Raw genomic sequence first — 25,984 nt, 5'->3', positions numbered from 1 at the left:
GCCCAGCCAGATGATGTTTGTGATGGGATGGGAGTAACTCAACCTTCCTGCAGACTCTATCTCAACATCATGGCAGGGACTGGGCCTCTGCTGGAAGGAGAGAAGCTCTGACCCATGAGAAAACACACTGATCTGCTCTTCCCTGCCTGAATTTATCTCCCTGGAATTTCTCTCTTGCTACCCAAATCCAGACTTCTGCTCAGCTGCTTTTCAATACTAACACCATAGCTCCCAAGGAAGCACTCTGGGACACTTCAGTGACCTAACCCAATAGCTCCCAAGGAAGCACTCTGGGACACCTTAGTATACTGTGCAAGACCTGATAATCCCAAATACTCTCTAGATCTCTAAGAGAGGAGAAGTTGATAAGTGTGAACACAGAATTAAGAATTTACCTGGGTTCAAGATGCGGCTGATCATTCCTGGCATCACTATACTAAACATGGGCAGCAGGTTCAGGTACCCACACAGGAGGCAGCCGCCTTTTATGTGAGACATGTTCTTCCCTGCCAGGCACCGCTGGACAAACACCTGTCACAGAAACATGGGTATGAGGTGTGCGATGGCTTTATCAGGGTGTATAAAGCCTGGGCTGCCTGACACAGACAGGGCAACTGTGACCTGCTGTAGCCACCGGATGAACCCTCTGGTGGGTTTTTGCTAAGCTGCTCACCCCTCATCCAGACATCTCTGGGGCATCCAGGGCCAGGAAGATGCTTGTGACCCATGAACACATTTTGCCCAGTGCACAGCTGCCAGAGGGGACAGGGATGGCGAGTGTGATTTTAGGGCTGTTCACCAATCACGGTAGTGTAGTGCTTACAAGCTGTTCCGTGGCAAGGACAAGACTCCCTCCTAGAGGCCACAGACCATCTCTCCCGGACTGAAAGAATTGCAACATCAGTCAGAGCAAAGCTGGGCTACTGGGAACAAATGAATATTCAGAACAGGCACCAACTTCATCCATCTAAACTGAAATGAACTACCATAGATCTGTAAAGTGCAAAAATCTCAGGAGATGTTTCAAGACCGATTTCATGGTGCTAGTGCTGTAAGAGGCAGTGTGCTCCCAGGCCTGATGGAATGGTATAGCTAGCAGGTAGAGAAGCACTTGAGAAAGAAAATAAAGACATGGCCCAGTGCATCAAAACAATGCACCAAGAATTATGCTCTTGAAAAAATTTAAATAATGTGAAAAATGCCCATGACATGATGGTAACTAAAAAGCACAGGATACAAAATAGCATATACACTGTGACTCTACACCTAGGAAAAAGTCCGCAGGAATAAACCAACAGGTAATGGTGAGTAATCCTGGGGGGGGAGGATTAACAAGTAGAGTTTTCATTTTCTTCTCTATATTTTCTTTACTTTCCAAGTGCATTATTTTAATGTGCTCGTTGGGAAGAACCCAAGCATGATCCTGCCCCATGCAACACGTACTGAGTCTCAGGGAGTCTATTAGCCATTCTGCTGCTGGCCTGTTAGTGTAGCGAGACTGAAAGGTAGGGGGCAGGCATGCTGCATATCTTGGTCTTTGCTTAGTCTTGGCATAGAAGAGATGGTCTCTCGTGGAGGGGATGATGTAGCAGGGCAAGAGCTGAAACATGACTCATTTTGAGGAATGGGTGACATGAAGACATTAAAACATTCCATGTAGAAAGTCCTAAGCACTCTAGCAAATTGGCATAGATTACAAAGTGGGAAAGGGGATGGATTATTGTTTAAATATGGTAGTGGGCTAAAAGGTTAACAATTTTCCTTGTTAGTTTATTTGCTTTTTTTTTTTTTTTTTAACTAAAATTTGTTCTTAAACCATTTCCTTTACTATTTAGGAAGTTATATTCTATGTTTCTTTGTTTTTTTTTTTTTTATTGGTTATGAATATTCATGAATACAAAGCTGATTGTCACCCCTTGTGCCCAAGATGTGAATAATTACCTTTCAAATTTTGATATGGATACAACTTAAAGTCTATGGTAAATCAATATCCCCACCCTTTTCCTAAACAATTTAAGGTCCATAGATTTAACTCTAAACTGTGGTCTCATATTTCAGTTTTGTTTTGTTTTTTACTTCCTGTATTAGTAATTACTATTGCTTTTCAGCCAATGCTTTAGATTTCAAGTACCAATCAATTTCCTTGGTAACTATTCCTCCTTGCTCTTCAGTTCTTTCTTTTTGTGTACATACATCCTTCAGTCTTTCTTTAGGGAAGATTATGTCTTTATTTTGCCATTGGTTTTGAATAATACCTTAGCTGTGCATGTACTTTGAAATTGATATTTTCCCCAGTGTTTTGAAAAATTCCTGCTCTACTTTCTGGCTTACATTGTTGCTGTTGAGATGTATGTAATCAGTATAACTGTCTTCTTTTATAAGTAACCTTTCTCAGTTGGCTTTTAAAATCTCTTTGTCTTTGATGTTCTAAACTTCCACTAGGATGTGTCTTTATGTGAATTTTTAAATTATTTCTGCATTGGATTCGCTGTGATTTCTGGATTTGATGATTTCTGCTCTTTCAGCAGTTATAAAAATTTTCAGCCACTTCCTATTCAAATACTGCCTCTCTTCTTTTCTTCTGGAACTCCAATGAAATGTATTTTAATCCTCATTCTGTCTTCCCTGTCACTTTGTTTCTCTTTCATACTTTCAAATTTTGTGCTTTCTAGGCAATTTCTTCAGTTCTCTCTTCCAGATTACTAATTTTTTCCCCTTCTGCTGGGTTTATTCTGCTGTTTTAATGGTTACTGAGTTTCACATTTCAATAGGTATTTTTCATTTCTAGAAGTTCAAGTTTTCAAATCTGACTGACCTTTTTTGATAGAATTTTGTTAATGTTTTCAGTTCCACTTTTACTTCTTTAAGCACTTTCTTTGTATTTTGTACCTGACATTTCAATTTTTTGAATTTTGGAGGTACTAATTCTGCTGTTTCTTGTTCATGGTGGTTTGATTCTCTCATGTTTTCTAACTTTGGGTTAGAAGCTCAAGTTGAACAGGGATTTACTTATGGGAATCCTGCAAGACTTTGGTCGAGGGTTGTCTTAGTCTGTTCCTGCTTCTATAACAAAATACCTTAGACTGGGTAATATATATATATTTTTTTGGAAAATATATTTATTTTTTGGCAGGTGGCCAATATGGGGATCTGAACCATTCTGGGTAATTTATAAACAATAGAAATTTACTTCTCACAGTTCTGTGCCAGCAGATTCAGTGTTTGGTGAGGGCCCGATCTTTGCTTCCAAGATGGCACCTTGAAGACTGTGTCCTCATGTGGCACAAGGGATGGAAGGGCAAAACACCCTAGCAAGTTCCCTCCAGCCCTTTTACAAAGTTATTAATCCCATCCATGAGGGCAGAGCTCTTATGGCCTAATCATCTCCTAAAGGCCCCACCTCTTAATACTGTTGTATTAGGGATTAAGTTTCAACAGGAATTTTGGAGGGGACACAAACATTCAAACCATAGCATGTATCCCTACAGAAAGAATTTGCCATGATGTCTGCCAAATCAGTGTATGATAAATTTTGGATGATTTCATTTTCATTTGTTCACATGGGGTTTACCACACATGTAATAAAAAATTCAAATGTACAGAAAGGCAGGTCTGCCATTATGAATTCTCAGAGGATACTTTTTTCCACCTCCTGGAGCCCACGTTGAGGCACTTTTTTTGCTGCTGTTTATCTTTGCTGGCAGGCCAATTTTTTTCCTCGTCCATATTTTCACTGGAGCTATAGCCTTTCAAGAATTAATGTTCTACATGGTGGGTTTACTCTTCACCACTCATTCACTTAAGGCCTTTCTCCATTCTCACGGGGCCACTCAAACCTAAGCCTTTGAAAACCAAGCTTGGTAAATGCCATGAAGGCCCTGTCAGTGTCACTGTCAGCTTAGCTCTCTTGATTTCAATTCTCTCTTTGTTTTCAGCCTCCGGAGATTTTCTTCCTTTCTTATGAGCTCCCCTATGACTATAAAAAGATGTTTGTTATATTTTACCTAGAATTCCTAGGTGTTTTGTATTGGGAGGTAGTTCAAGAAATCTAGTTTACTTATTTTCAGAAGTGGATGTCTCAGGGGCAACTTTTAATGTTATGGTTATAGAAAAAATTGAAAAGAAAAATAATTTTTAAAAAGCTTCTAGGTAATGTAGCACAATTAAAATACACACATATGAAGGTACTTCAAAAAGTTCACGGAAAGATTTGTATTATCTTTTAATTCTATCTTTCCACAAACTTTTTGAAGTACCCTCCTAGATGGGAAAGAATACAAATCAAAAAATGATAGCCACATTATAGAGAATACCCACATACTGTGCTCTGGATCTCATCTTATTTTTGCACTTAGTACATTCTAAAGCTCCACCAGTGTACTGTGTATATAGCTAGTCTGTTGTTTCTAACTGCTGCACAGGACTCTACAGGATTATCCCCCCCATCTCATCTACCCACTTTATAGTAATTGACACAACACCATGATGAATGCCTCATACATACTCCCTTATAAACTTGTGGGGACGTTTTAGGTAGATTCTGAGGAACATCACCACTAGGTTTTAGAGTACAATATACTTAATTTTATTGAATCTTGCCAGAACAGACCACACCAGTCTATACTTCCACCACGAGTGCATGAGGGTTCCTAAACATCCATATCCTTCCCAGTGCTTAGTATTATGGAGCTTTCTAGTCCTTGCCAGTCTCATCATGTTTTTAAGTTGCTCTTCCCTGATAACTCTGTTATTTGCTTGTTAGCATTTATACTTGTTTGAATTGCCTCTTCTATAAATTGCCTGTCTTTGTCTTTTGCCCACATTGCTATTGGAGCTTCTTTCTCTTGTTGATTTTGTTGTTAGTCTCTTGTTCATTAAAAATTCTCTCTCTCTCTTTTTTTTTTTTTGTGCAGCTGGCCGGTATGGGGATCCAAATGTTATAAACACTTCCAATAATCTTCTCTAATCTGTCCACCTGGCAACTTTGTTTATGGTATTCTTTGTTAAAAGGTCCTTATGTATAATATGATCAAATTGTTATGATCTGTACTTCCCTACCTCAAAAATAGCCTCTAAAAATACCTTCTTTTATAACTTTACTTTTCAGTTAGTCTTTAATTCATCTGAAGTCAACCTTTGTATAAGTGTCAGGTGGAAATAAAGTTTTGTTACTCTAAGAGTAAGTTGGTTTTTCTAACATCATCAAAGAGTTAATATCTCCCCCATTGACTTGTGGAGCCTCCTTGAATATACATTAAATTCCCATAAGTACATGAGTCTGTCTCTAAGCTCTCTATTCTATTAGTCTATGTGTCTATTCTTAGTAATTTCAAAGTATTTTTATTACTACTACTTTGTTTAAATATGTGGTAGGGGCCGGCCCCGTGGTGCACTCGGGAGAGTGCGGCGCTTGGGAGCGCAGTGGCGCTCCCGCCGCGGGTTCGGATCCTATATAGGAATGGCCGGTGCACTCACTGGCTGAGTGCGGTGCCGGCGACACCAAGCCAAGGGTTGCGATCCCCTTACCGGTCACAAAAAGACAAAAAAAAAAAAAAAAAAAAAAAAAAAATGTGGTAGGTCAAGGTCTCCCCTTTTGTTCCTCATTTTCAAACTCAGGTTAGCTATTCGTGGCATTTTCTTCTTTCCCATAATGTTTAAATCCTATTTACTGTGATATAACATATGAAAGTATATTAAACAAGTACATAGGTGTGTAGCATATTGGAGAGCATACCATGTAACCACTATTCAAATCTCAAGAGATAGAATACTTCAGGTACCCCAGAAGCCTCCCTGTGACTTTTGTTTTTTAAAAAAAATTCATGTGAAATTCACATAATTCATGAAGTTTCTGCATTTACTGAGGTAATCATATGACTTTTCTTCTTAGTTTATGAATAAGAAGAATTATATTAATACATACTCGGTTTGAACCTTCCTTACAAGCCTGAATTAAACCTGATTTAATCACAATGCAACAGTTAAAAATTATCTGTGTACCTTGGCTAATATTTTACTTAGGATTTCTGCATCAGTGTTCGTAAGTGAAAGGTTAAATAAGTTTCTTCTCTTGTATTGTCCTGTCCTTATATGAGTATAATTTTGGAACCAAGATTGCACTGGCCTCATAAAACAAGGGCAGTTTTTGTTTTTTCTTTCTTTTTTTTTTTTTTTATTCTAGAACACCTTGTAAAAGATTAGAAATTTAGTAGAATTGCTTTGCAAAGCTATCTGGCCTGGTGCTATGGGAGAGAAGATGTCTTTGATTACCATTTCTGGTCTCTAACTGCTTTGTTATCCAAATTTTCTATTTCTTCTTTTGCCAAAAATGGTATTTTATAATTTCCTAGAATTTTATCCTCTGAAGATAGGTTTTAGAAATTTACTAGCATATAATTATTTATAATATTTAAAAATAATTTCTAAAAAATTCCTTGTAATTTCCCTTTGTTTGGTATTTTATACGCATCTCACTTTTTCTTGACCACTCTTAGAAGATGTCTATTTTACTAGTTTTTTCAAAGAACCAGCTTTCAGTTCTATTAACTATCTCTACTTTTTTACTCTTTACTTCATTGATTTCTGCCATTGTGTTTATTATTTTATTTCTCTTTTTCTGTATATCTCTCTCTTCCTCTTTTTTGATCTGTTGCTCTTTATCCAGTTTCTGGATTTGAATGTTTAGCTCATTATGGTTAACCTTTCATGTCTCCTGAAATGTACATTTAACATGTGAGAGGTCTTCAAAAAGTTCATGGAAGATTTGTATTATCTTTTACTCTATTTTTTCATGAACTTTTTGAAGTATCCTTGTACTGCTTGCAATATGACCTAAATATTGACATTTAGTGTTTTCATTGGCATTTTGTTTTAAATATAATTTTTTAAAATAATTTTTATTGAATCATAATTGATTATACAAATTTTGGGGGGTCAACATTGAGATATGTTGATCAAGTCAATGTTACTAGCATATATATTGTTACAAATCATAATTATTCTTTATGCCCCTTGTCCAATCTCTGCCCATCCCCCTCTCCCTCCCCCACCCCCCTCTAATTACCCTAGATGTCTTCTCTCCTTCTGAAAGAATAATGGTTACTCTGTTGATTTGTTGCCTAGATGATCTGTGCAATGCTGAGAAGTGTGTTCAGGTCCCCCAATATTATCGTGCAGCAGATGCTTCTTCTGTCACTCTGGAATGAGCTTTATGGCAAGAGACAATCTCTTTTTTTTCTTTGGTCTCTGCTGGTGACTCCCTTTGTGTCAATGCACTCCAGTGGTTAGTGAACCATCTGCACGATGGTTGTGGCATCTAGCTGCTTTCACAATAGATGTGGTTATTGTGGTGGCTGTGGTGGGCCACCCACATGGAGGTGATGTTTTTGGCATGCTCCTTACCCAGTTGGTAGTGGCAATGGCAGTGTGCCTGGTTGTGGGTGGAGGGTTTGGTGTCTGCCTCCATACCTCTGGACCCCAGGTGGGCCCCATGGCCCTAGTGGAGTGCCTGGTTTTTCCTCCTTTCTGGCTTGGTAGTCCAGGGGACTTCCAGTCCTTCTAGGTGTTATAGGTGTTCTTTGGTGAAATGAGACAATTACTAGTTAATATCAAACTTTATCTCTAGTTGTGGGTACTCTGTTTTTCCTTTCATTTCTGTGTTGGATTATTTACTGTTCCCACTGCTTAAACTCTGCACTGGAACTAATTTGTTGTCTTTTGCTTACTTCTAAAGAGGGGAAACTTCCTGTGGGGACCAGTACTTGAGCTCTGTGATTGAAACTGCTGCTTTGCTGTTGATTCCTTGGGGAAGGCTTTTTGTGCAGCTCAGGTTTTAATGGTTGACTTTATAGGACTTCAGGGTTTAGTGAAATCCAATGTACCTGGGTTGTGTAGAAACACTGGTCTGGGTCTGAGTCTTTTCATCAAACTGTACCCCATGCAATTCTATATTCCTGACCAGTCTCCTCTGAGTGGTCCTATGCTGACTGGGGGGAAGATCAGCTGTCCTTGCTGTGTCCCAGTATTCTCCTGGTGGGCCCGTCTCCCCCACTGCCCGTGCTGCAAACACTTCCCACGGGACGGGCTGTTCACCAGTCCCTTGTGATGACTCATTGGCCTCTGAATGGCTCCTTTTTTTACAGCTGTTGTGGCTCCTTGCTCCTATGTGGGTCCACGGGAACCCTATTAGTGGTCTTGCTGGCCTGGGGGCCACCAAGGCCCTCTTCTCCCCTGCCGCCTCCATGCAATTCCACCCAAAGAGCAGAGCTGTGGCTTTTGCCAGCTCCTGCTCTGTGCACCCAGCAGCTCCAGCCTTGAAGCGGCCAGGGTTTGAAACAGTTGGAGCAGTTTTTTCTTTCTCTCATTGTGGCTTCTATGGCCTTCATGCACTCAGTAGGTCTCTCCTCCTCTTCCCCTGAGCTCTAGCCTAATTTTTTTTATGAATGACTTTCCAACCCAGAAACTATTTAACTAATACATTACTTAATTTTCAAATATAATGAGTTCTTAAAACTATACTTTTGTTACTATTTTTTAGTTTTTCCATTAGTCTAAACACATAGTTTGTATGATATTAATCCTTAGTAATGTAATAAGCCTTCTTTTATAGCCTAATTATGACTAATACTTGTAAATGTGCTTGAAAAGAATGCTTATTCTGTTTGTTGGGTACAGAGAACTTTATACAACCAAGATAACACAAATTTATACCACCATATAACTAAGCTTGTTAGTTGCATTGCCTAGATTATGAATAGTTCTTACCTTTGTCTATATGCTGACTTTATTTCTAGAGGCAAGTACTAAAATCTCTAACCACAGCTGATACTTTATATGTTGTTATATGTTAAAGTCCAAGCTGGCACAGTGAAAAGACAAGCAAAAGGCTCAAGGATAGGAATGGAAGGAAGAAACCTTTCATTATTTACAGATGATATACAATATACATAAAAAATTTACATAAATTAGAATGAATGAGATTAACAAGGTGGCTGGATATAAGACCTATATCCTAAGATAAATCTGCATTCCTGTACATACATAATAAAGAATTAGGAAATGTAATTTAAGAAGTATAATGTACAAAAAGAACCAAAAATATAAGGTAGCTAGGAGTTACATAAGTGTTATAGAGCTGTATGCCCAAGAATGGTCATAGCATCAGTATAATTGTGAACACTGGAAGGGCCGAGCCCGTGGCGCACTCAGGAGAGTGCGGCGCTGGGAAGCGCGACGACGCTCCCGCCGCGGGTTCGGATCCTATATAGGACTGGCCGGTGCACTCACTGGCTGAGTGCCGGTCACGAAAAAGACAAAAAAAAAAAAAAATAAATAAATAATTGTGAACACTGGAAACGACCAAAATCTGCCAGCTGAGAACTGGTTAAATATACTTTGGTACATATACACAGCAGAGAGACTATACTGTCATTAAAAATGAAAATGTTGACACTTATATACTGACATGAAAAGATATCTGCAACACTTTGAGTAAAAGAAATCCAAGAGATGACAGAGAGCAGCAATAGCCTAATTTCGTTTATGTCAAATAATTCATACATCTCTATTTGTTTATACATATAGAAAGGTGTCTGGAAGCACGTGCACCAAAATACTGTGGCTATCACTTCTTGATAGGATTTCAGTGATTTTGCCTTTGAACTTCTCTTTATATTGTAGCTTTTTAAGTAAAGATGTGTCATTTTTATCATAAAATAATGGCTATCTTCTATTTATTAACTGGGGCAATGGTCATACAGATGTTCACAGTAACATTCTTTAAAATGTACATATATGAGTTAGACAGTCTTCCGGTGTATACCTCACAATACAATAATATTTTAAAAGAATATATCGTTACAATAAAGGTATTTTTCCCCTCCAAAAAAAAAAAAAATTGTACTTTTTAGACAGTGATAGAGAAGAAGGAAAACATGAAAATAATTGATGTGTTCTAGATAGGACCATGGGAGAAACTGCTTTTAAACAAAATTTCTTACAAAGTTAGGCAATAGATAGAAATTGGAAGGGAAATATGTCCATGGAGAGCAGACAGGCCCACAGTTGCCTGGGGCTGTAGAGACTGTGGCAGAGCCTGCAATGCACCAAGCACCACCAGCTGCCACAGGCAGTCACTTCAGTGACAATGTCTCTAATTACCTGATTTGTACACCAGTAGTACAAGGAGAGGATAGAGAGGCCAAAGACGAGCCCAGGCCAGGGGATGTCTCCAGTGATCGGATCTCGGAAGATATGGAAGGAATCTGGGCGAGGAAGGTAGCAGTCCGGCTTGGCAGTCCAGTTGCCTTCACTGATCACACTTGGTATGGCGTGGAAGTACTTATGCAGCAGTCCCTGGTATTCTCCCACTTTATTAAAGGCTTAAAAAGACCATAATGTTTATGAGTCCCTTAAAGAGCACAGTAGCACACAACTGAAGAACCAAGATTGCAAAGCAAGACCCAGTTTGACTGACTGTATCTCATTTATGAAGTACAATGGAGTGACACATAGTAAAGACCTTATATGCTGAAGGAAAGAACAGCTCTTTCAAAGAGAAAGAAAACTACAGTGAATATTGGTGGTTGTATGCTTAGCACCCCCTCCTCCTGCTTCTGGTTGCAGAAACCCTCTTTTCAGTAGTACTCCATTCTGTGTGGTTTAGGTGGGCCTACTCAAAGTGTTCCATATTCCAATCTGGCCTGTGATCCAAGCCTGGCCAACATTCCCTGTCTCCTGGGCAACAACTGATACATGAAGAATGGACATGAGATCCATGCTCAATTAATCAGATTTGCTTCAGGATTCTTCTGCTGGAAGAACCAGAAAAGACTGCTTCTATCCATTGGATTCTAAGTTAGCATGGCAGTTTGAAACTCTTTTGCCTACCTGGCTCATTTAGAACCCTGGATCCAGTGATGCCTGAGGTAGTATGCTCTGGGAATTTTTAGCTATAGAAGCCAGGAAAGTACTTATTGCCTACACTAGTTTTGAACTAAAGTTCCATCACAAGTTCTTTAAAGAATCTTGACTAAAACATAAATTAGTATTATTTCTCCTGCAATGCCAGCAAAACATTTATGAAACTTCATTGTCAAAATTTTCTTTGTAGCCTATGGCATATCTCCTCCATTATCCTAAGTGGTATAAAATCTTGACATTAAAGAAAAATATTTTCTTTAAAGGCACTAAAACACTAAGAAAAAAACCTTTTATTCTGGTATATTAAACCAAATTCCTTTGAAATAGTCTTGATTTTTGAAACAGGATCAGAATCATTTAGAGTCAAGACTAATCAATAAGAGGATACTGAGTGACTATAAAATAATAAGAGATACCTCATGGCATCTATAATAATAAATCCCATGTGGATTAAAAAAGGTGAAACATAAAGCTACAAAGTTATTAGAAGAAAACAGGAGAATATCTTTTTGAACGTTGATTAGGGAGTACATTCTGAAAAGGGAGGTTGATAAATTTGACCTCAAAATTTAAAATTGATATGACAGAAAGCAAGTAAAAATTTTGTAGGACTGAATGAAGAGATTTGCATCTTGTATAAAGGACTCCTATACATCAGTAACCAAGGGAAACTACTGGAAAGAGATATGGTAGAGAATATGAGCAGATAACTTACAAAAGAGGTAATAAAAACAGCCAGAAGTATATAAAAAGATGCTCAACCTCACCAGTATCTGGAAACTTCAAATTAAAACAAAAATGAGACATGACATACTTTTTACCCCCAACCTATTAGATGGGTAAATTTAAAAAAAATCTTAAAACATCAAGTGTTGACTGGAGGGGTCAGGAAACATATATTCTCATATATTGCTGAGAATGTAAGTTAGTACTGACACTTTGGAGTGGAATTTGGGGTATCTCTTGACAAAGCTGGGTTTATTCCAAGAATGCAAGGTTGAATTCACATTTGAAACCAAGTCAGTGTAATTAATTCAATGCATTAACCAGAAAAAGGAGAAAAATAATATCATCATTTTAGTAGATGATACAATTAAAAAAACATTCATGAAGAACAATCTTAGCCAACTAGGAATAGAAGGAAACAGTCTGACAGAGGGTATCTACAAAAAATCAACAGCAAATATTTTATTTAATGGTGAAATATCCAAAGCTTTCCCTCTAACTCTGGGGATGAGGCAAGGATGCTTGCTGTCTCCATTTCTATTCAACACAAATGTCCTGATCAGTGTAATAAGGCAAGAAAAAGAAACAAAATGTATAAAGTTTGGAAAGGAAGGAAACAAAAAATTTCTTTCTTGATCTGGACTGGATGCTGATTACCAGCATGTGTTTACTTTGTGATATTTTGGCTGGCTTTGCACTTTGATTTGTGCAGTTTTTAGTACAAAGTTTATTACAAACACAAAAATGCAGATCTCTACTTGTTGACATGTAAATGTGCCTATAATATAGTACCAAGTGGTAGAAAAACAGGGTGGAAAACTTTGTTTTGATTCTATTAAAATATACGTCTCATACATAAAAAAAGGTTTGTATATGTGAAGAATATCTTCGGAAGGATATACACGAAATGTATAATACTGGTTGTCTCTGGGGAGTGGAACTGAGAAACTGAGGGTGACCAGCATTTCATTGTGTACCCTTTTGTTTATCTAAAATTAAAAATAAAAAAGTAAAATTGTATGTGCATGGGTTCCCACAGTGCCTACTTAAAGGACTCATTTGAATGTACAATTTGTTGTATGTTTCAAAATAAAATAATTATTTCATTACTTTATAATAGCTTACTTATAAACAAAAAAAACCCCTGAATACCTCAATTAAAAATCCCATTGAATTTCTCAGTAAAGAATATATAATTATTTAGAGATATAATTGCTAACATTAAATGGAATATTCTATTGCTCCTTAAGTTTGTTATTTGGATGCCATTATCAACTTTTGGGGTGGACTTGGCAAGTTTTAAAAATGGTGATATTTAACACTTGCACACAATTAAACGCAATGGCTTACTGTGCTTTATAGTTTACAGTTATATCATTCAAATTAGTCATTGCTTCCAAGTGCATTTAAAAACTGTCCAATTCCTTGGACCATACCTGACATGTAGTTTGTGTCCTAGCAGCACAGCACTGAGTACACTTCATGGTGTACTAATGCTTACTAAATGGTAAGACTGAGTACTGTGTGATTCTGTTTGATTCTATCTGTTCTCATTCCATGAGGCTCAACAACACGCTCTGTGGAACCATAATCCTTCTGTTGTACTCATATATTGTTTCAATAATTTTTCACTACCTGAGCCAAGGGCTCTTTTCCTTCTAGATTACTGCAAGACCAATCTCTGACCCATGAAGCAGTAGGCAACGTCAATCTTGCTAAGCTCACACTCCTATGTGGAAGGAAACTTCCATTTTAAGGGAAGTCTACTTGCCATTACAGGTGATGTAATTACATTACTATGATGTTAGTTCAGTGTTAGAGAGATCTACCTCTTGGTGTGTCTTGTGAGCAAGTTACTTAATTGAGACTCAGTTTCCTCATTTGTAAAATGGGGATAACAAAAGTAATTATGCCTCGTGGTGACTGTGATGATTAAATGAGGCAATAGAAATAAATGCCTACTTGGTACAATTCATATCACCTACTATTTTTCATTCTTATAACCTAATGAGCTCCTACTTATTAAGTAAATACTTAATGCATCAGACTGCACTTTGTATGGCGGATACAGTGGTTTTGGTTCTTAAGAAGTTTTGGACCTGGGGAATATTATTTATTTATGTGAAACAACAAATGAACAATTAAGATATGTATTAAAAATGTTAAGTTGTGTGGTAGTGATGTGAGTCTGGAGAATAAAGATGTACTGATGGAATAATAATGGATGAAATCATACCTTTGGGGGTGGATCATCCATTGACCTTGGCAGATGGATTTAACTGAGTGGACAACAAGAAAAGGGGCTTCTAACTGGAGAGGAAGAGAATGGATAAAGGCCCAGAGGTGGGAATGAGTGTAGTAAACCAAAACATTAGAGTCTGTCATCCCCATCCTATTCCTTGATTGCTCTTTCTTTTGCAGTGAGCAGAAGTTTGCTTCCCACCTGAGGTTGGCATGACCTCCAACAATGTTCTTGGGTTCTGAGGGCCTCAGTCTCATCTGTGAGGTGAAGGTGCTGATGGCCCTAGACAGCTCTAGATTTGAAGGTTCCACTCATGGTTCCCAGTCTTCTTAAGTTTTACTTACCATAACCCATTAACAAGATTGATCCCAAAAGTATAAAGCCAGCATGTAAGATATCAGTGTAAACCACAGCTGCCAAGCCACCTGAATAGGAAAAGAGAACGAGAAATGAAAGCCACATTTGACTCTTTGCTGAAAGTTACTTCTGCATCTCCTCCTCTCTCTATATTTTTCCTCTCAGATGTCCACATACAGACCTTTGGTCCCTTTAATCAGTGGGTCTTACAACTACTTATGCTTAGTTTTGGTACATTCTGTTTTTTCTCTTCAATGTCCTCTGTGATTTGTGTTGCATTCTTATCCTGCCCTTCTATGTCCCAATTTCCTGATACTTCTTATTTTTTTTGGTGAATGAAAGTCTGATAGTTTTCCAGAATGTTCACCTTTAATCACAAAAGCTCACTTTGGAAGCAACAATTAGCAGTTCCCCTGGCTTCTACCTGCTATATGTCACTAGTACCCCCCACCCCAGCTGTGACAACCAAAAATGTCTCCAAACATTACCAAATGTCCCCCAGGAAGCAAAATCCAATTCCCACTCCCTGACACTGTGAGCCACTGATTAAGTGCACTCCATTCCCTACTGTGATGCTCTCCACCTGGACTCTGGTGAACTGCCAGGGACATGTACCAGCATCCAAGATTTGCACTGTGGCTGGAAAAAATGAGTAAGGAGAGCTCCTATTCTCAAAGCCTAGGCAGAGGCTACCTAGGACAAAACTACCTACATAAAAGATCCCACCTAAAGGCCTGACCAGGTGGCCTAAGGCTGCTGCTTTCCCTTCCTGTGCTCCCACTCTGTTATCTGGTGCCTGTGGTGTCAGGTCCTGCCTCACCCCAAACATGACCACTGCTGTCCCTATGCAGTGGATTGAATGTCTCTCCCAAACTCACTGAAGCTTAATCCCTGCTGTAACTGCTGAGGGTGGGAAATCCTATATGATAATTGAAAGGCTGGGCCTTGAAAAGGTGATTAAGTTGATGGTTTTGTTGCAGGGAACCCTAAGCATTTTCTAATTTAACAGCTTTCCCTTTTCCACTTGAGAAACTGTTTTAGAAACTCTATGCTCCACTGTAGACTCTGGCCCCTGCCATTCACCCTGCTTGCTTCCTGGGCCTGCCCTCTATGAGATAACGGCAGTCTCACACCCCCCAGGGGCCAGAGGCAAATTAGGCTCCTAAAGTGACCAATGGACTGTGTCCCACAATTAGCCAATCCAAATTAGCAGGACAGCATCCCTCATTTACATAAGAGGACCTGAATGGGAACCTGGGAGGGAAAAGGGCAGGAATTTAGGCTATATAAGGGGGTCTTTTTTCCTTTGTTCTGGGAGACACTGACTTGGGAGTTCTTGATCCCCAGTGCTCTCCTTGCATGCAAGCAAAAAGAGGTGCTGTAACACTGAACAAAGAGCTGCAACACTAAAATAAAGAGCTATAAAACTGCCACACTGATGCCGGTCTTGGATTCCTCTGTGCATTCACCTCACAACAGTTTAATGATGGTAGTGGTCGTGGTACTGAGGGCTTTAAAAGGAGACGGCATGAGGGGCTATTTTTCTCTCTCTGCTGTGCCATTTTCTGCCATGTGACACCCCTGAATTTCTGTAAAGGCACCACTAAAGAAGACCCTCACCAGATATATTCCCTGAACTTTGGACTTCCCAGCCTCTGAAACTGCAAACAATAAATTTTATCTTCTTTATAAATTACCCAGTTCCAGGTATTTGTTATAAGCAACAGAAATGGACTAAAACATCCTTTCAGATGCCTGGGAGAGACCCTGCCAGCCCAATCTGATTTCTAGTGGTAGGATATCACTTAGGTACCCCTGCCTTTGTTATTTTCACTGTCTGGCCCCCTCAGGCCTCAACAATGTGATCTACAGACTTAAGGAAAATACAAAAGCTGGAGACTACTGCCTCAATGTCTACTAAGACTCCATTAAGTAGAGTGCTGTGTCAGTGTAAACACTTGTGTGGTTACAGCAAGCTCACCTGTGATGGTATAAATGCCAGCAACTGTCAATAAGATCAGGCTGGCCTGGTAAACATCCATCCTCCAAACTATCCTCAGGAACATGACACCATAGCAGATCTCCAACTGAAGTGAGTAAAAAGTCAGCAGGCTGCACTTTTATCAATGATCTCAGAAAGAAACCGACCTTGGAAACAAGAAGTGGCCCCCAGCTAGCATGTCTACTCTACCACCAGTGGATGCCAGGTGAAGTCTACTCAAGTTTTGTTGAGCACAAAGCTTGTGCCCCAAGAGTTCAGCCAAGGTCAGTCAGTACCTTTAGGGCTTCAGTTAACCCAATTCACCCAGTTATCACAACTTAGCCTCTTTCACTCTGGAGCCTCAGAGGGGGGAGTGTGATCAGAGAGTTAGTTGTTCCTGCAGTTCTGCCACAGGGGAAAGGCAATGGGGACAGCTTCTCAGGGCTCAGCAAACATTTTCTGTAAAGGGCCAGACGGAAAATACTGTAGGCTTTGCAGGTCACATTACCATCTCTGTTAGCTCAAGGGCTGTACAAAGCAGATCATTAGCCAGATTGGCCTGCAGACCGGATTTGACAATCCCTGGCTTAGTTGATACTGATTTTGAAACATCTGCACATGATTTAACTAGCTAACCTCTTGCTTTGTTATTCTGGTCTTCAAAGCCAGAGATACAAGAGACAGAGATTCATCTAGCCATTTATTCTACAAATGTTTATTGAATGCCAACCATGTTGTAGACACTCAGCAGGGCTCAAAAGACACAAGGGTTACCAAAACTCAGTTACTATTACTCAAGGAGCTTAATGTTTCATGGAGACAGACCATTAAATAGGCATCTTCCAAGCAGTATGAGAAATGCCACTCATTTGATTATTCAAAAAACATTTACTGAGTGCCTTGTGTGCTAAACATGTTCTCAGCACAGAAGGTGACACAGTGAACAAGCTGGGCAAGGACCTTGCTCTCAAGGAGCTTGCACTGAAGTGGAAAGAAAGATAATAAGCAAATAAGCAAATAAATTACTCTTACATGGTGGTAAGAATTACAAAGAAAATAAAAACAGTAATGGAGTAGAGACTGACTGGGCACATCCTTGGAAGGCTTCTCCAAGAAGGTGATATTTCTCTTCCAAGGAATGATGGTGAGTCAGCCATGCAAAAATTTGGGCGAAGAACATTCCAGGTACAGTATAGAGCAAGTGTAAAGGCTTGAAGTGGGAATAAGCTTGCTGTATTTGAGAATCAATAAGGCAGGCAGTGTGGCTGGAGTACAGTGAGTAAAGGGGAAGAAATAAGGAGATAAGGCCAGAGAGGTAGGCAGGGTCGACCAGGACAGTCCTTTAAAGTCATAACAAGGAGTTTCAATTTTCTTGTAAGGGTGGTGGAAACTCCCGGATTGTTTTAAGCACATTATCTAACGATATGAGATAGGTAAGCCCAAGATTCTCTGAGAATACAGAGGAGGGACATGTAACCTAGGCTTGGGAGGTCAAGAAGATGCCTCTGCCTTTTGGTTTTTTTTGCAAAGTATTATTAAGCTATTTTTTCTCTACTCTAGCTTAAACAGCAGAGGCCAACAGTACTTATGGAGCTCCATAGTAAAGTGTAGTGATAAATCTAGCATAATCCTAAATCCTGCCTGTTGATATTTTTGGGAAAGGGGTTCTCTTTCTTGTGCTGGCTTTTATGTAACTCACCAACATCCTACTGAAGATATACAGGAATAAATACAAAACAGAGAAGAGAAGCTCGACCCGGTAGCAACCAAACCTCTTCCTCAAATATTCTGGCACTGTCACAACCTGTACAAGCAACAAGACAAGTTACCATCAGACAGTGAGTGCAGAAGAGACAGACCCATGGGGATTAGCCTTGCCCACAAAGTGCCAGTTGTCACAGAGACGTGGCCAATGGCCCAGGAATACAAGATGTGGGGTTACTGCCTCTGGCATCTGTTAAGATGGGAGAAATAAAAAAGGAGAGGCACTACTGCATCTTCAAGGAACACAGAATCCAGCTTCCTGTGCAATCTTCGGAATGCAGAAGGAAATCCAGCTAACTGAAAATGTTTAATGGTGAGGTCACTTTTATAGCATAATCATAGAGCAAAATCAAATGCTTTACCACACACTACAAAGATAGCTAGTGCTCAAGGGAGACAAAACTTGATTCCGCAGCTCTCCAACCTGTCCCCATGCCAACACTACCGGTGTGTGTGCTGGGGCCCCAAAAGAGCCTGTTCCATTTCTCCATTATCATAGGCTGTGCACGCCATGAGGGAAGGACAGGCCTTCTTTGTTCACTATACTCCTGGATCCTAGCACAGTACCTGGCTTGTGGTATGTGAATAAATAATTGTTAAATGAAAATCATCCCATCTTCTGTCCTATCTTCATGTGCTCTCATACACCAATCTCCCAGGTGTCTACTATTTTAAGTTCTAACTCAAATTCCACCTACTTTCTGAAAACTTACCTGGGTCCTTCACAGGGAACATATGCCCTCTTCTAAACAATATAGATTTTATTATTTTCACCTTTCATTTGGCTCTAAATCATATACTGCCATATACAGCACGTTTTCTCTTTTTCAGTAAGGTTCTAAGGTGTTTTATACTTACTACTTGTATTAGGACGGCCATAACAAAGAAGGACAGACTGAGTGGTTTAAATAGAAATGTATTCTTTAACAGTTCTGGATGCTAGAAGTACAAGGTGTCAGCAGGGATGGTTCCTTTTGAGCGCCTTGAGGGAAGGATCTGTTCCAAGCCTTTCTCCTGGGCTTGCTGATGGCTTGTCTTCTTCCTGTGTCTTCAAATCATCTTCCTTCTGTACTTGTCTGTGCCCAAATTTCCTCTTCTTATAAGGTCATACTGGATTAGGGCCCACTCTAATGACCTCATTTTAACTTAATTACTTCTTTAAAGACTTTTTCTCAAAATACAGTCACATTTCGAGGTAGTTTTTCTGGGCTTATGGCTTCACAATTGCAAGTTTTATACTTCATGGTAAACGAGCTTTTCAAATTTTTGATGCCCTCTCCACATTAAAAATAAAAATCAACAGCTTCAATTGAGGCATAATTTTGCACACAGTAAAATTCTCCCATTTTAAGAGTACAGTTTGATGAGTTTGAGTGAATGTATACAGTTGTGTAATCACCACCATACTAATAATATAAAGCATATCCAACACCCCCACAAACCCCCCTAGGGCTTGCAGTCAAGACCTTCACTCACCCCTGGTCTCAGACAACCAGTATCAGCTGTCACCACAGATTTGCCTTTTCTAGAATCTCAAATAAATGGAATTATACAGTACAGACTTTTTTATGTCTAACTTCTTGCACTTGGCATGTTTTTGAGATTCATCCATGTTGTTGCACATTCCTCTTTTGTGGCGAGTAGTATAACCACATCTTATGGAATTCTTCCATCACCTACTGCAATTTAGATTATTTCTAGGTGTGGCTATTATGAATAAAATTTACATGAATCTTCATGTACAAATCTGTGTGTGGACACATGTTGGGAAAATTAAATCTTATAGTCTTGTTCAGGCTTCAGAGGCATTACTAGGCCTCTGACCGAAGAATGACCCTGCATAGGCTATGTGCCAGACTCTCAGAAACTATGTGCAGGCAAGGTTCTTGGTAACTGTCAGATAAGAAGGAAAGTAAGTCCTGGACCTTCTTGGACCTTGGGAACCTGGCCAGTTCCCAGGGTTGAAGGACATCCTGAAGACTTGTGAGAAAAGATCCAAGTGTTAATAAAATAACCACAGCTGCATGTCTGCACACAGACCACCATTATCAGTCTGCGGCTAGGTGATACAAGCAGGATTTCCCCAAACCACTCTTTGAAGTCTCACACATGGAGTGGATGCACTGCCTGGGACAATCCCAATTGGGACTCCAGATCCCTGTTCACAGGACTTCCCAGCACTGCTTGGATCTGGATGTAGGTGTTTCCCAAATTTGGTGATATAAACATGGTTTAATTATTTCTTCTTCTTCTTTTTTTTTTTTTTTTTGTCCTTTTCATGACCGGCACTCAGCCAGTGAGTGCACCGGCCATTCCTATATAGGATCCGAACCCGCGGTGGGAGCGTCGCCGCGCTCCCAGCGCCACACTCTCCCGAGTGCGTCACGGGCTTGGCCCTTTCTTCTTCTTTTTAATATGCCTGCATAATCTTGCTTTCTTTGCTTACTTGCTTATTGCTGTGTCTTAATAAATATCACAAACTGGCTTATTAGTGTGACGAGTGGTTTCTTTTACCAATGAATCCTCTGAACCTAAATGAAAGTAAAAACTTTCAGCAAAACAACATATATTTTCATTTCTCTAAGGCAAATAGCTATGAGTAGAATGGCTGGGTTGTAAGGTTTAATTTAAGAAACTGACAAATTGTTTTCCAACATGGCTGGCCAAATCATTTTGTATTTCCTAGAGAAATATTATGAGAGTCTCAGTTGCTCCAGTCTTTCCAACTTTAAGTAGTGTCAGTTTTTTTAAACTTAGCCATTCTAGTGAGTGTGCATTTTAAATATATTTAAAATTTCTAAATTTCTGACATTTTGACATCTTTTTTAAAAGTTTATTTATTAATATTTTTTTTACATTCTAAGATGTTGTGGAGCAGTTGAGGGGGAGGGGGAGAGAAGAGGGAAGGAAATAGGGTGGGAGGAGGAAGGAGGTGGGTTGTAGTTGAGGTCTGTGGCACCCCTCTCATTCTTGCAGGGGAGTCAAGGGGGCTTCCAGCTGTGGCTGTTCATTGCTGGGCTGGATGCAGATGTCAGGGGGCATGGCTGAGGCTCCCAGCCCTCCCTGCTTCCTGGCTTGGGAGCCCAGGGGTACTTCTAGGTTTTATAGGTGTTCTTTGGTGATGTGAGACATTTAATAGCAAATATCAAACTTTGCCTCTGATCTATGGGTATTTTGTTTTTTCTTTCAGTTCTGTGTTGGATTAATTGCTGTTCCCACTACTTAAACTCTGCACTGGAACTAATTCGTTGTCATTTGCTTACTTCTAAAATGGAGGAACTTCCTGTGGGGACCAGCACTTGAGGTCTGTAGTTGAGCTAAATTGTTGCTTTGCTGCTGATTCCTTGGAGAAGGCTTTTTGTGCAGCTCAGGTTTTAATTGTTGACTGTGTATGTACTTATGGGTCTTGTCAGGTCTGGTACACCTGGGTTGTGTGGAAACTCTGGTCTTGACCTGAGACTTTTCAGCAAACTGCACCCCCTGCAAATCTGTATCCCTGATCAGTCTTCACTGAGTGGTTCTGCACTGATAGGGGAGCAGATCAGCTGTCCATGTTGTGCCCCAGTGTTCCCTCAGTGGGCCCGTCTCCCCCAGTGCCTGCACTCCAAATATTTCCCATGGGGTGGGCCATGTGCCGATCCATTGGGATGACTCACCGGCCTCTGAGAGGCTCCTTTTCTCAGCTGTTGTGGCTCCTCACTCCTATGTGGTCCATGGGAACCCTGTCAGTGGTCTTGCTGGCCTGAGGGCCACCAAGGCCCTCTTCTCCCCTGCCACCTCCAAGAAACTTCATATGAAGGGCACAGCTGCGGCTTTTGCTAGTTCTTGCTCCATGTGCTCACCAGGGCCAGCCTTGAAGTGGCTGAGGCTCAAAATGGTGGGAGTGATCCTTTCTTTCTCTCATTGTGGCTTCTCCTGCCTTCATGAATTCCGTAGGTCTCTCCTCTTCTTTCCCTGAGCTCTAGCGGCCCTAGCTTGGCTGTCATTGCTTTTTAATAGTTGTAAATTGGTTGATTTGTGGGAGAGAGTGATGCTGGGGACCATCTATTCCACCATCTTGACTAGAAGCCTGTTTTGACATCTTAAAAGACTTTCTGGCTGGGAGAGACTGACCTTCCGTAGACTAGCCAATTCTTAAAGATAACAATGGGCCAGGAACATGCCTTTGATATGCAAACTAACAAAATCCAGAACCAAACCTCCTCTATCCAGCCCATACACCCCAGAAGGCAATATTCTTCTGCCTTGATCATCTCAGGGCTAGGTACCAGGCACCCTACAGTCTAAAGCCTGCTGAAATTATTCAGACTTGCCAATCCTAAACTGTTTATTCTGCCTTTCCTTAGGAAACTTCAATAAAGGCAGTGGCCTAAACTTTCCCCTCACTTCTGTCTTCTGCCTCTTGAACACCCTGGTGTCTCACCCATATGGCCCTGCATTGCGTGCCTTGCCTCCTCTCTTTAGGACCTCTGAGTATAACAAACTTTACTTTTCCTGAGCCTCTCCCATGTCTCCTCATGTGGCCACATCCAACTGACCAACTCATAAAAAAAATACAAAATGGAGTTCGTAGTGGCATCTTATTCTAAGTAGCATTTTCCTAATGATTAATGATAGCACTGTTTCATGTGATTATATGCCATTTGTGTTATCTTTGGTGAAATATCTGTTCAACCTTTTTTCTTGTGACATCATATAGGAAGAATTATCAACAACACAAAAACCTTCTTGTTACTGAGTTATGAGTTGTTTTTTATTTTTATAAATATATTCTGGATATAAGTGTTTTATTGTAAATAAGTTTGGCAAATATTTCTTCCCAGGCTCTAGCTTGACTTCATTTTCTTAACAATATCTTTCAAAGAGTGAAAGTCTGAATTTCAATGAAGTCTAACATATGAATTTCTTTCTTTACAGTCTGTGCTTTTTGTGTCCTATCTAAGGAATCATTACGTACCAAGTCACTTTGATTTTTGAAGAATACTTTTACAGAATATAGAATTCTTTGTTGACAGTTTTTCTTTCTTTTAGCATTTTGAATATGTCATTCAAATGTTTTGTGGCTTCCACTGTTTCTGATGAGAAGTCAACCATTGAGTGTATCATTGTTCCCTTGCATGTAATGTGTTATCTTTCTTTTACTGCCTGTCAAGATTTTCTCTTTCTTTTACTTTCAGCAGTTTCACTATGATGTACCTAGGTGTGGTTTCCTTTGTGTTTATTCTACTTGGTGTTTGTTAAGCTTCTTGGATCTGCAAGTTAACATTTTTCACCAAATTCTCAGTCATTATTGCTTTAAAATTTTTTTTCTGCCTCCTTTTCTCTCTTCTCGTTCTGGGACTCCAATTACATGTATGTTGGACTGCTTGACATTGCATCACAGATCTCCGAAGTATTACTCTTTCTTCTTCAATATGGTTTACTCTATTCTTTATTTTAGATAATTGTTATTACCTTAAAATTCACCAATTCCCTCTTCTGCCATCTTAAATCTGCTATTGAGCCCCTCTTGTGCATTTTTTATTTCAGTTACTGTGCTTTTCAACTCTAAAATTTCCATTTGCTTCTTTTCTTTAGTTTCAGTTTCTCTGTTGAGAGGCCCTGTTTGTTCATTTATTAATATCACATTTTCTTTTACTTTTTGGAACATATTTATAATAGCAGCTTTGAAGTCTTTGTCCATTCCGTCAACATCTGTGTCCACTCAGTTTCTATTTATTGCTTTTCTTCCTCCCGGACTGTGGATCACATTTATTTTCCCATTTCTTTGTATGTCTAATAACTCATGGTGGGAAACTGGCCATTGTAAATAATACAATGTAGGACCCTAGAATCTGTTTTGTTCTTCTGGGGATTGCTATTTCTTGTTTTAGTAGGCAATCAACTTGCCTGGACTCACACTGCAAAATCTTTCATGCCGCCCCCAATACCCACACTGCAATGTGTAGCAGCTGTTGTTTCTGATTGTTCTTTTAGCTTCCAGCTGCTGCTAATTTAGTCTGGTCCTCCATGGGTTTCCCCCACACCTGTGAGGTTTGGTAGTCAACCAAGGATTGGGCAAAACTTATACTCAGATTTGGGGGTTAACCCTCTCCTTGGTTCCCTTATTTCTGGAGCTCCCCATTTAAATTTCCAGCTGCTTTGTCAGTCCTCAGTTCTGTCCTCTGACACCTCAAACCGGTAGAACTTCTGCTTTTCACTGCCTACACTGTGTGAGCTAAGGAATGTACTCAGTCAAAGGCACAGTAAACTCACCAATCTCACCAGGTACAGTTGTCTTTCCAAGACAGCTCTCCCCCTAGTTTCTGCCTTATTCTGGTTAGAATCCCTGGGGTTTCATGCACGCATGTGTACACTAGTGGTCAGCTAAGGTTTAGGGATTTTAAAAATCTTATTTAAAAATCTTTCTCTAACTCAAGGATATAAAGATATTCTATACTTTCTTACAAAAGTTAAAAAAATTTTCCTCTCTTATTTAATTCTTTAATCAACCTGAAGTTATTTTTATGTAGAGTGGAAATCCAATTCTATTTTTTATATGATAATCCATTGGTCCACCTTTCCTCAGTGATTTGCAATGCCATCAATGTCATAAGTCAAGTGTCCATATATATGAGTGTTTCTGGGCTTTTTCTCTCTTCCACTTGTCAGTGTGTTTATCCCTGCATACTGTATTATCACAGCTTCATAATAAGAATTGATATTTGGTAGGGAAAGTCCTTCTTTTTCTTTGATAGGAATATTTTTGCTATTCTTATTCTTTTGCTCTTCAACATGTATTTTAGAATCAGCTTCAAGTTCCTCAGAAAACCCTGTTTGGAATTATATTTCTTGCACAGACCAATTTGGGAAGAACTAACATTGTTAGTACATTGAGTCTTCCAGTCACTAACATAGTTCTCTTTATTTAGGTCTTATTTTTAAATAAAACTTTAAAATGTTTTCTATAAAAGCCTTAAGAGGTGAACTCTTGAGTAAGGTCCAGAGTGAAACAGCAGACAGTTACTGGTGTCTGCTTACCCAAGGCAGATATACATCTCAGGATTACATCTCAGATATACATCTTCAAGCATCTCAGGATTTAGAGTAGTTAGTACAAGGATCAGACCAAGAGGTTTAACTTGTCCTCTAGATGTTTTTAGTACGCATGCAATATTTATAGGAAAAAATATTACAGAGAATGGAGTAACTGATAGTGGACACTTACCCCAGCATTAATGTAAATAGGAACAAATATCCAACCAAGACTACAGATCAGAAATATAGCCTGAAACCAAGAAGAAGGAACAGTTAAATCAAGGTACCATCAAGGCCAAGCTCTTAAAGGAGATGCAAGCTCAGTTATTACCTGTTTTGAGTCTAACAAATGTATCGCTACTGGGGACCTTACAAAACATATACCTTCCAGCACAATGAACTTAACTTAAAGGCACATAATCTTTGCCTATAAAAGGGTGCATTCTTAATAATGGGAGGTTAATTGAATCAATTTTCAAGGTAATTATTTTTAATTTACTGTTTGCCTACTTCTAGATACAAATAAAGGTGGCTTATAATTAAATTTAAAAGATAGTTAAAAAAAGGAACAGAAAAATCAGAAACCATTCAGTGAAAAGGGGGAGAAACTTTATTAAAATTTCATACAAGTGTAATTAAGTCTTAAATTTGGCTCTGGCTTTCTTTGCAAAGAGGTAAGGTGAGTTGAATATATAAAGAAGATGCCTGAAAATCCTGAGAGGTAAATGGTGGTAAAGAACAGGGCTTCTGGGGATGGCAGGTTAGCTCAGTTGGTTAGAGCACAGTGCTGATAACACCAAGGTCCAGGGTTTGATCTTTCTACCAGTCAGCTGCCACACACGCGCACACACACACACACACACACACACGCACACGCACACACACACACACCCCGACCCCCCCCCAAAAAAAACAGCACTTCTTATTATGTTTGGGCTTGTAGAAGTATTCTTCATCTTTTGTAGTCTTTAAGAAAA

At 39.5% G+C, this 25,984-nt stretch overlaps 1 protein-coding gene across 1 annotated transcript in view; it reads right to left on the bottom strand.

The window, feature by feature from the left end:
- The window catches only part of LOC134370795 (sodium/glucose cotransporter 1-like), a 56,406-nt gene that overhangs the window by 26,958 nt on the left and 3,464 nt on the right, over nucleotides 1-25,984 (bottom strand). The window contains exons 3-8 of the mRNA XM_063087756.1: nucleotides 25,198-25,257; nucleotides 17,926-18,030; nucleotides 16,227-16,332; nucleotides 14,233-14,313; nucleotides 10,159-10,379; nucleotides 396-531 (exon numbers count right to left, since the gene is read on the bottom strand). Coding sequence (XP_062943826.1) covers nucleotides 396-531; nucleotides 10,159-10,379; nucleotides 14,233-14,313; nucleotides 16,227-16,332; nucleotides 17,926-18,030; nucleotides 25,198-25,257 — 709 coding nt within the window. The remainder of the gene's footprint in view (nucleotides 1-395; nucleotides 532-10,158; nucleotides 10,380-14,232; nucleotides 14,314-16,226; nucleotides 16,333-17,925; nucleotides 18,031-25,197; nucleotides 25,258-25,984) is intronic.

The sequence above is a fragment of the Cynocephalus volans genome, chromosome 2 (genome assembly GCF_027409185.1).
Source record: "Cynocephalus volans isolate mCynVol1 chromosome 2, mCynVol1.pri, whole genome shotgun sequence".
Lineage (NCBI taxonomy): Eukaryota > Metazoa > Chordata > Mammalia > Dermoptera > Cynocephalidae > Cynocephalus > Cynocephalus volans.
This window is presented reverse-complemented; position numbering and strand designations above follow the sequence as displayed.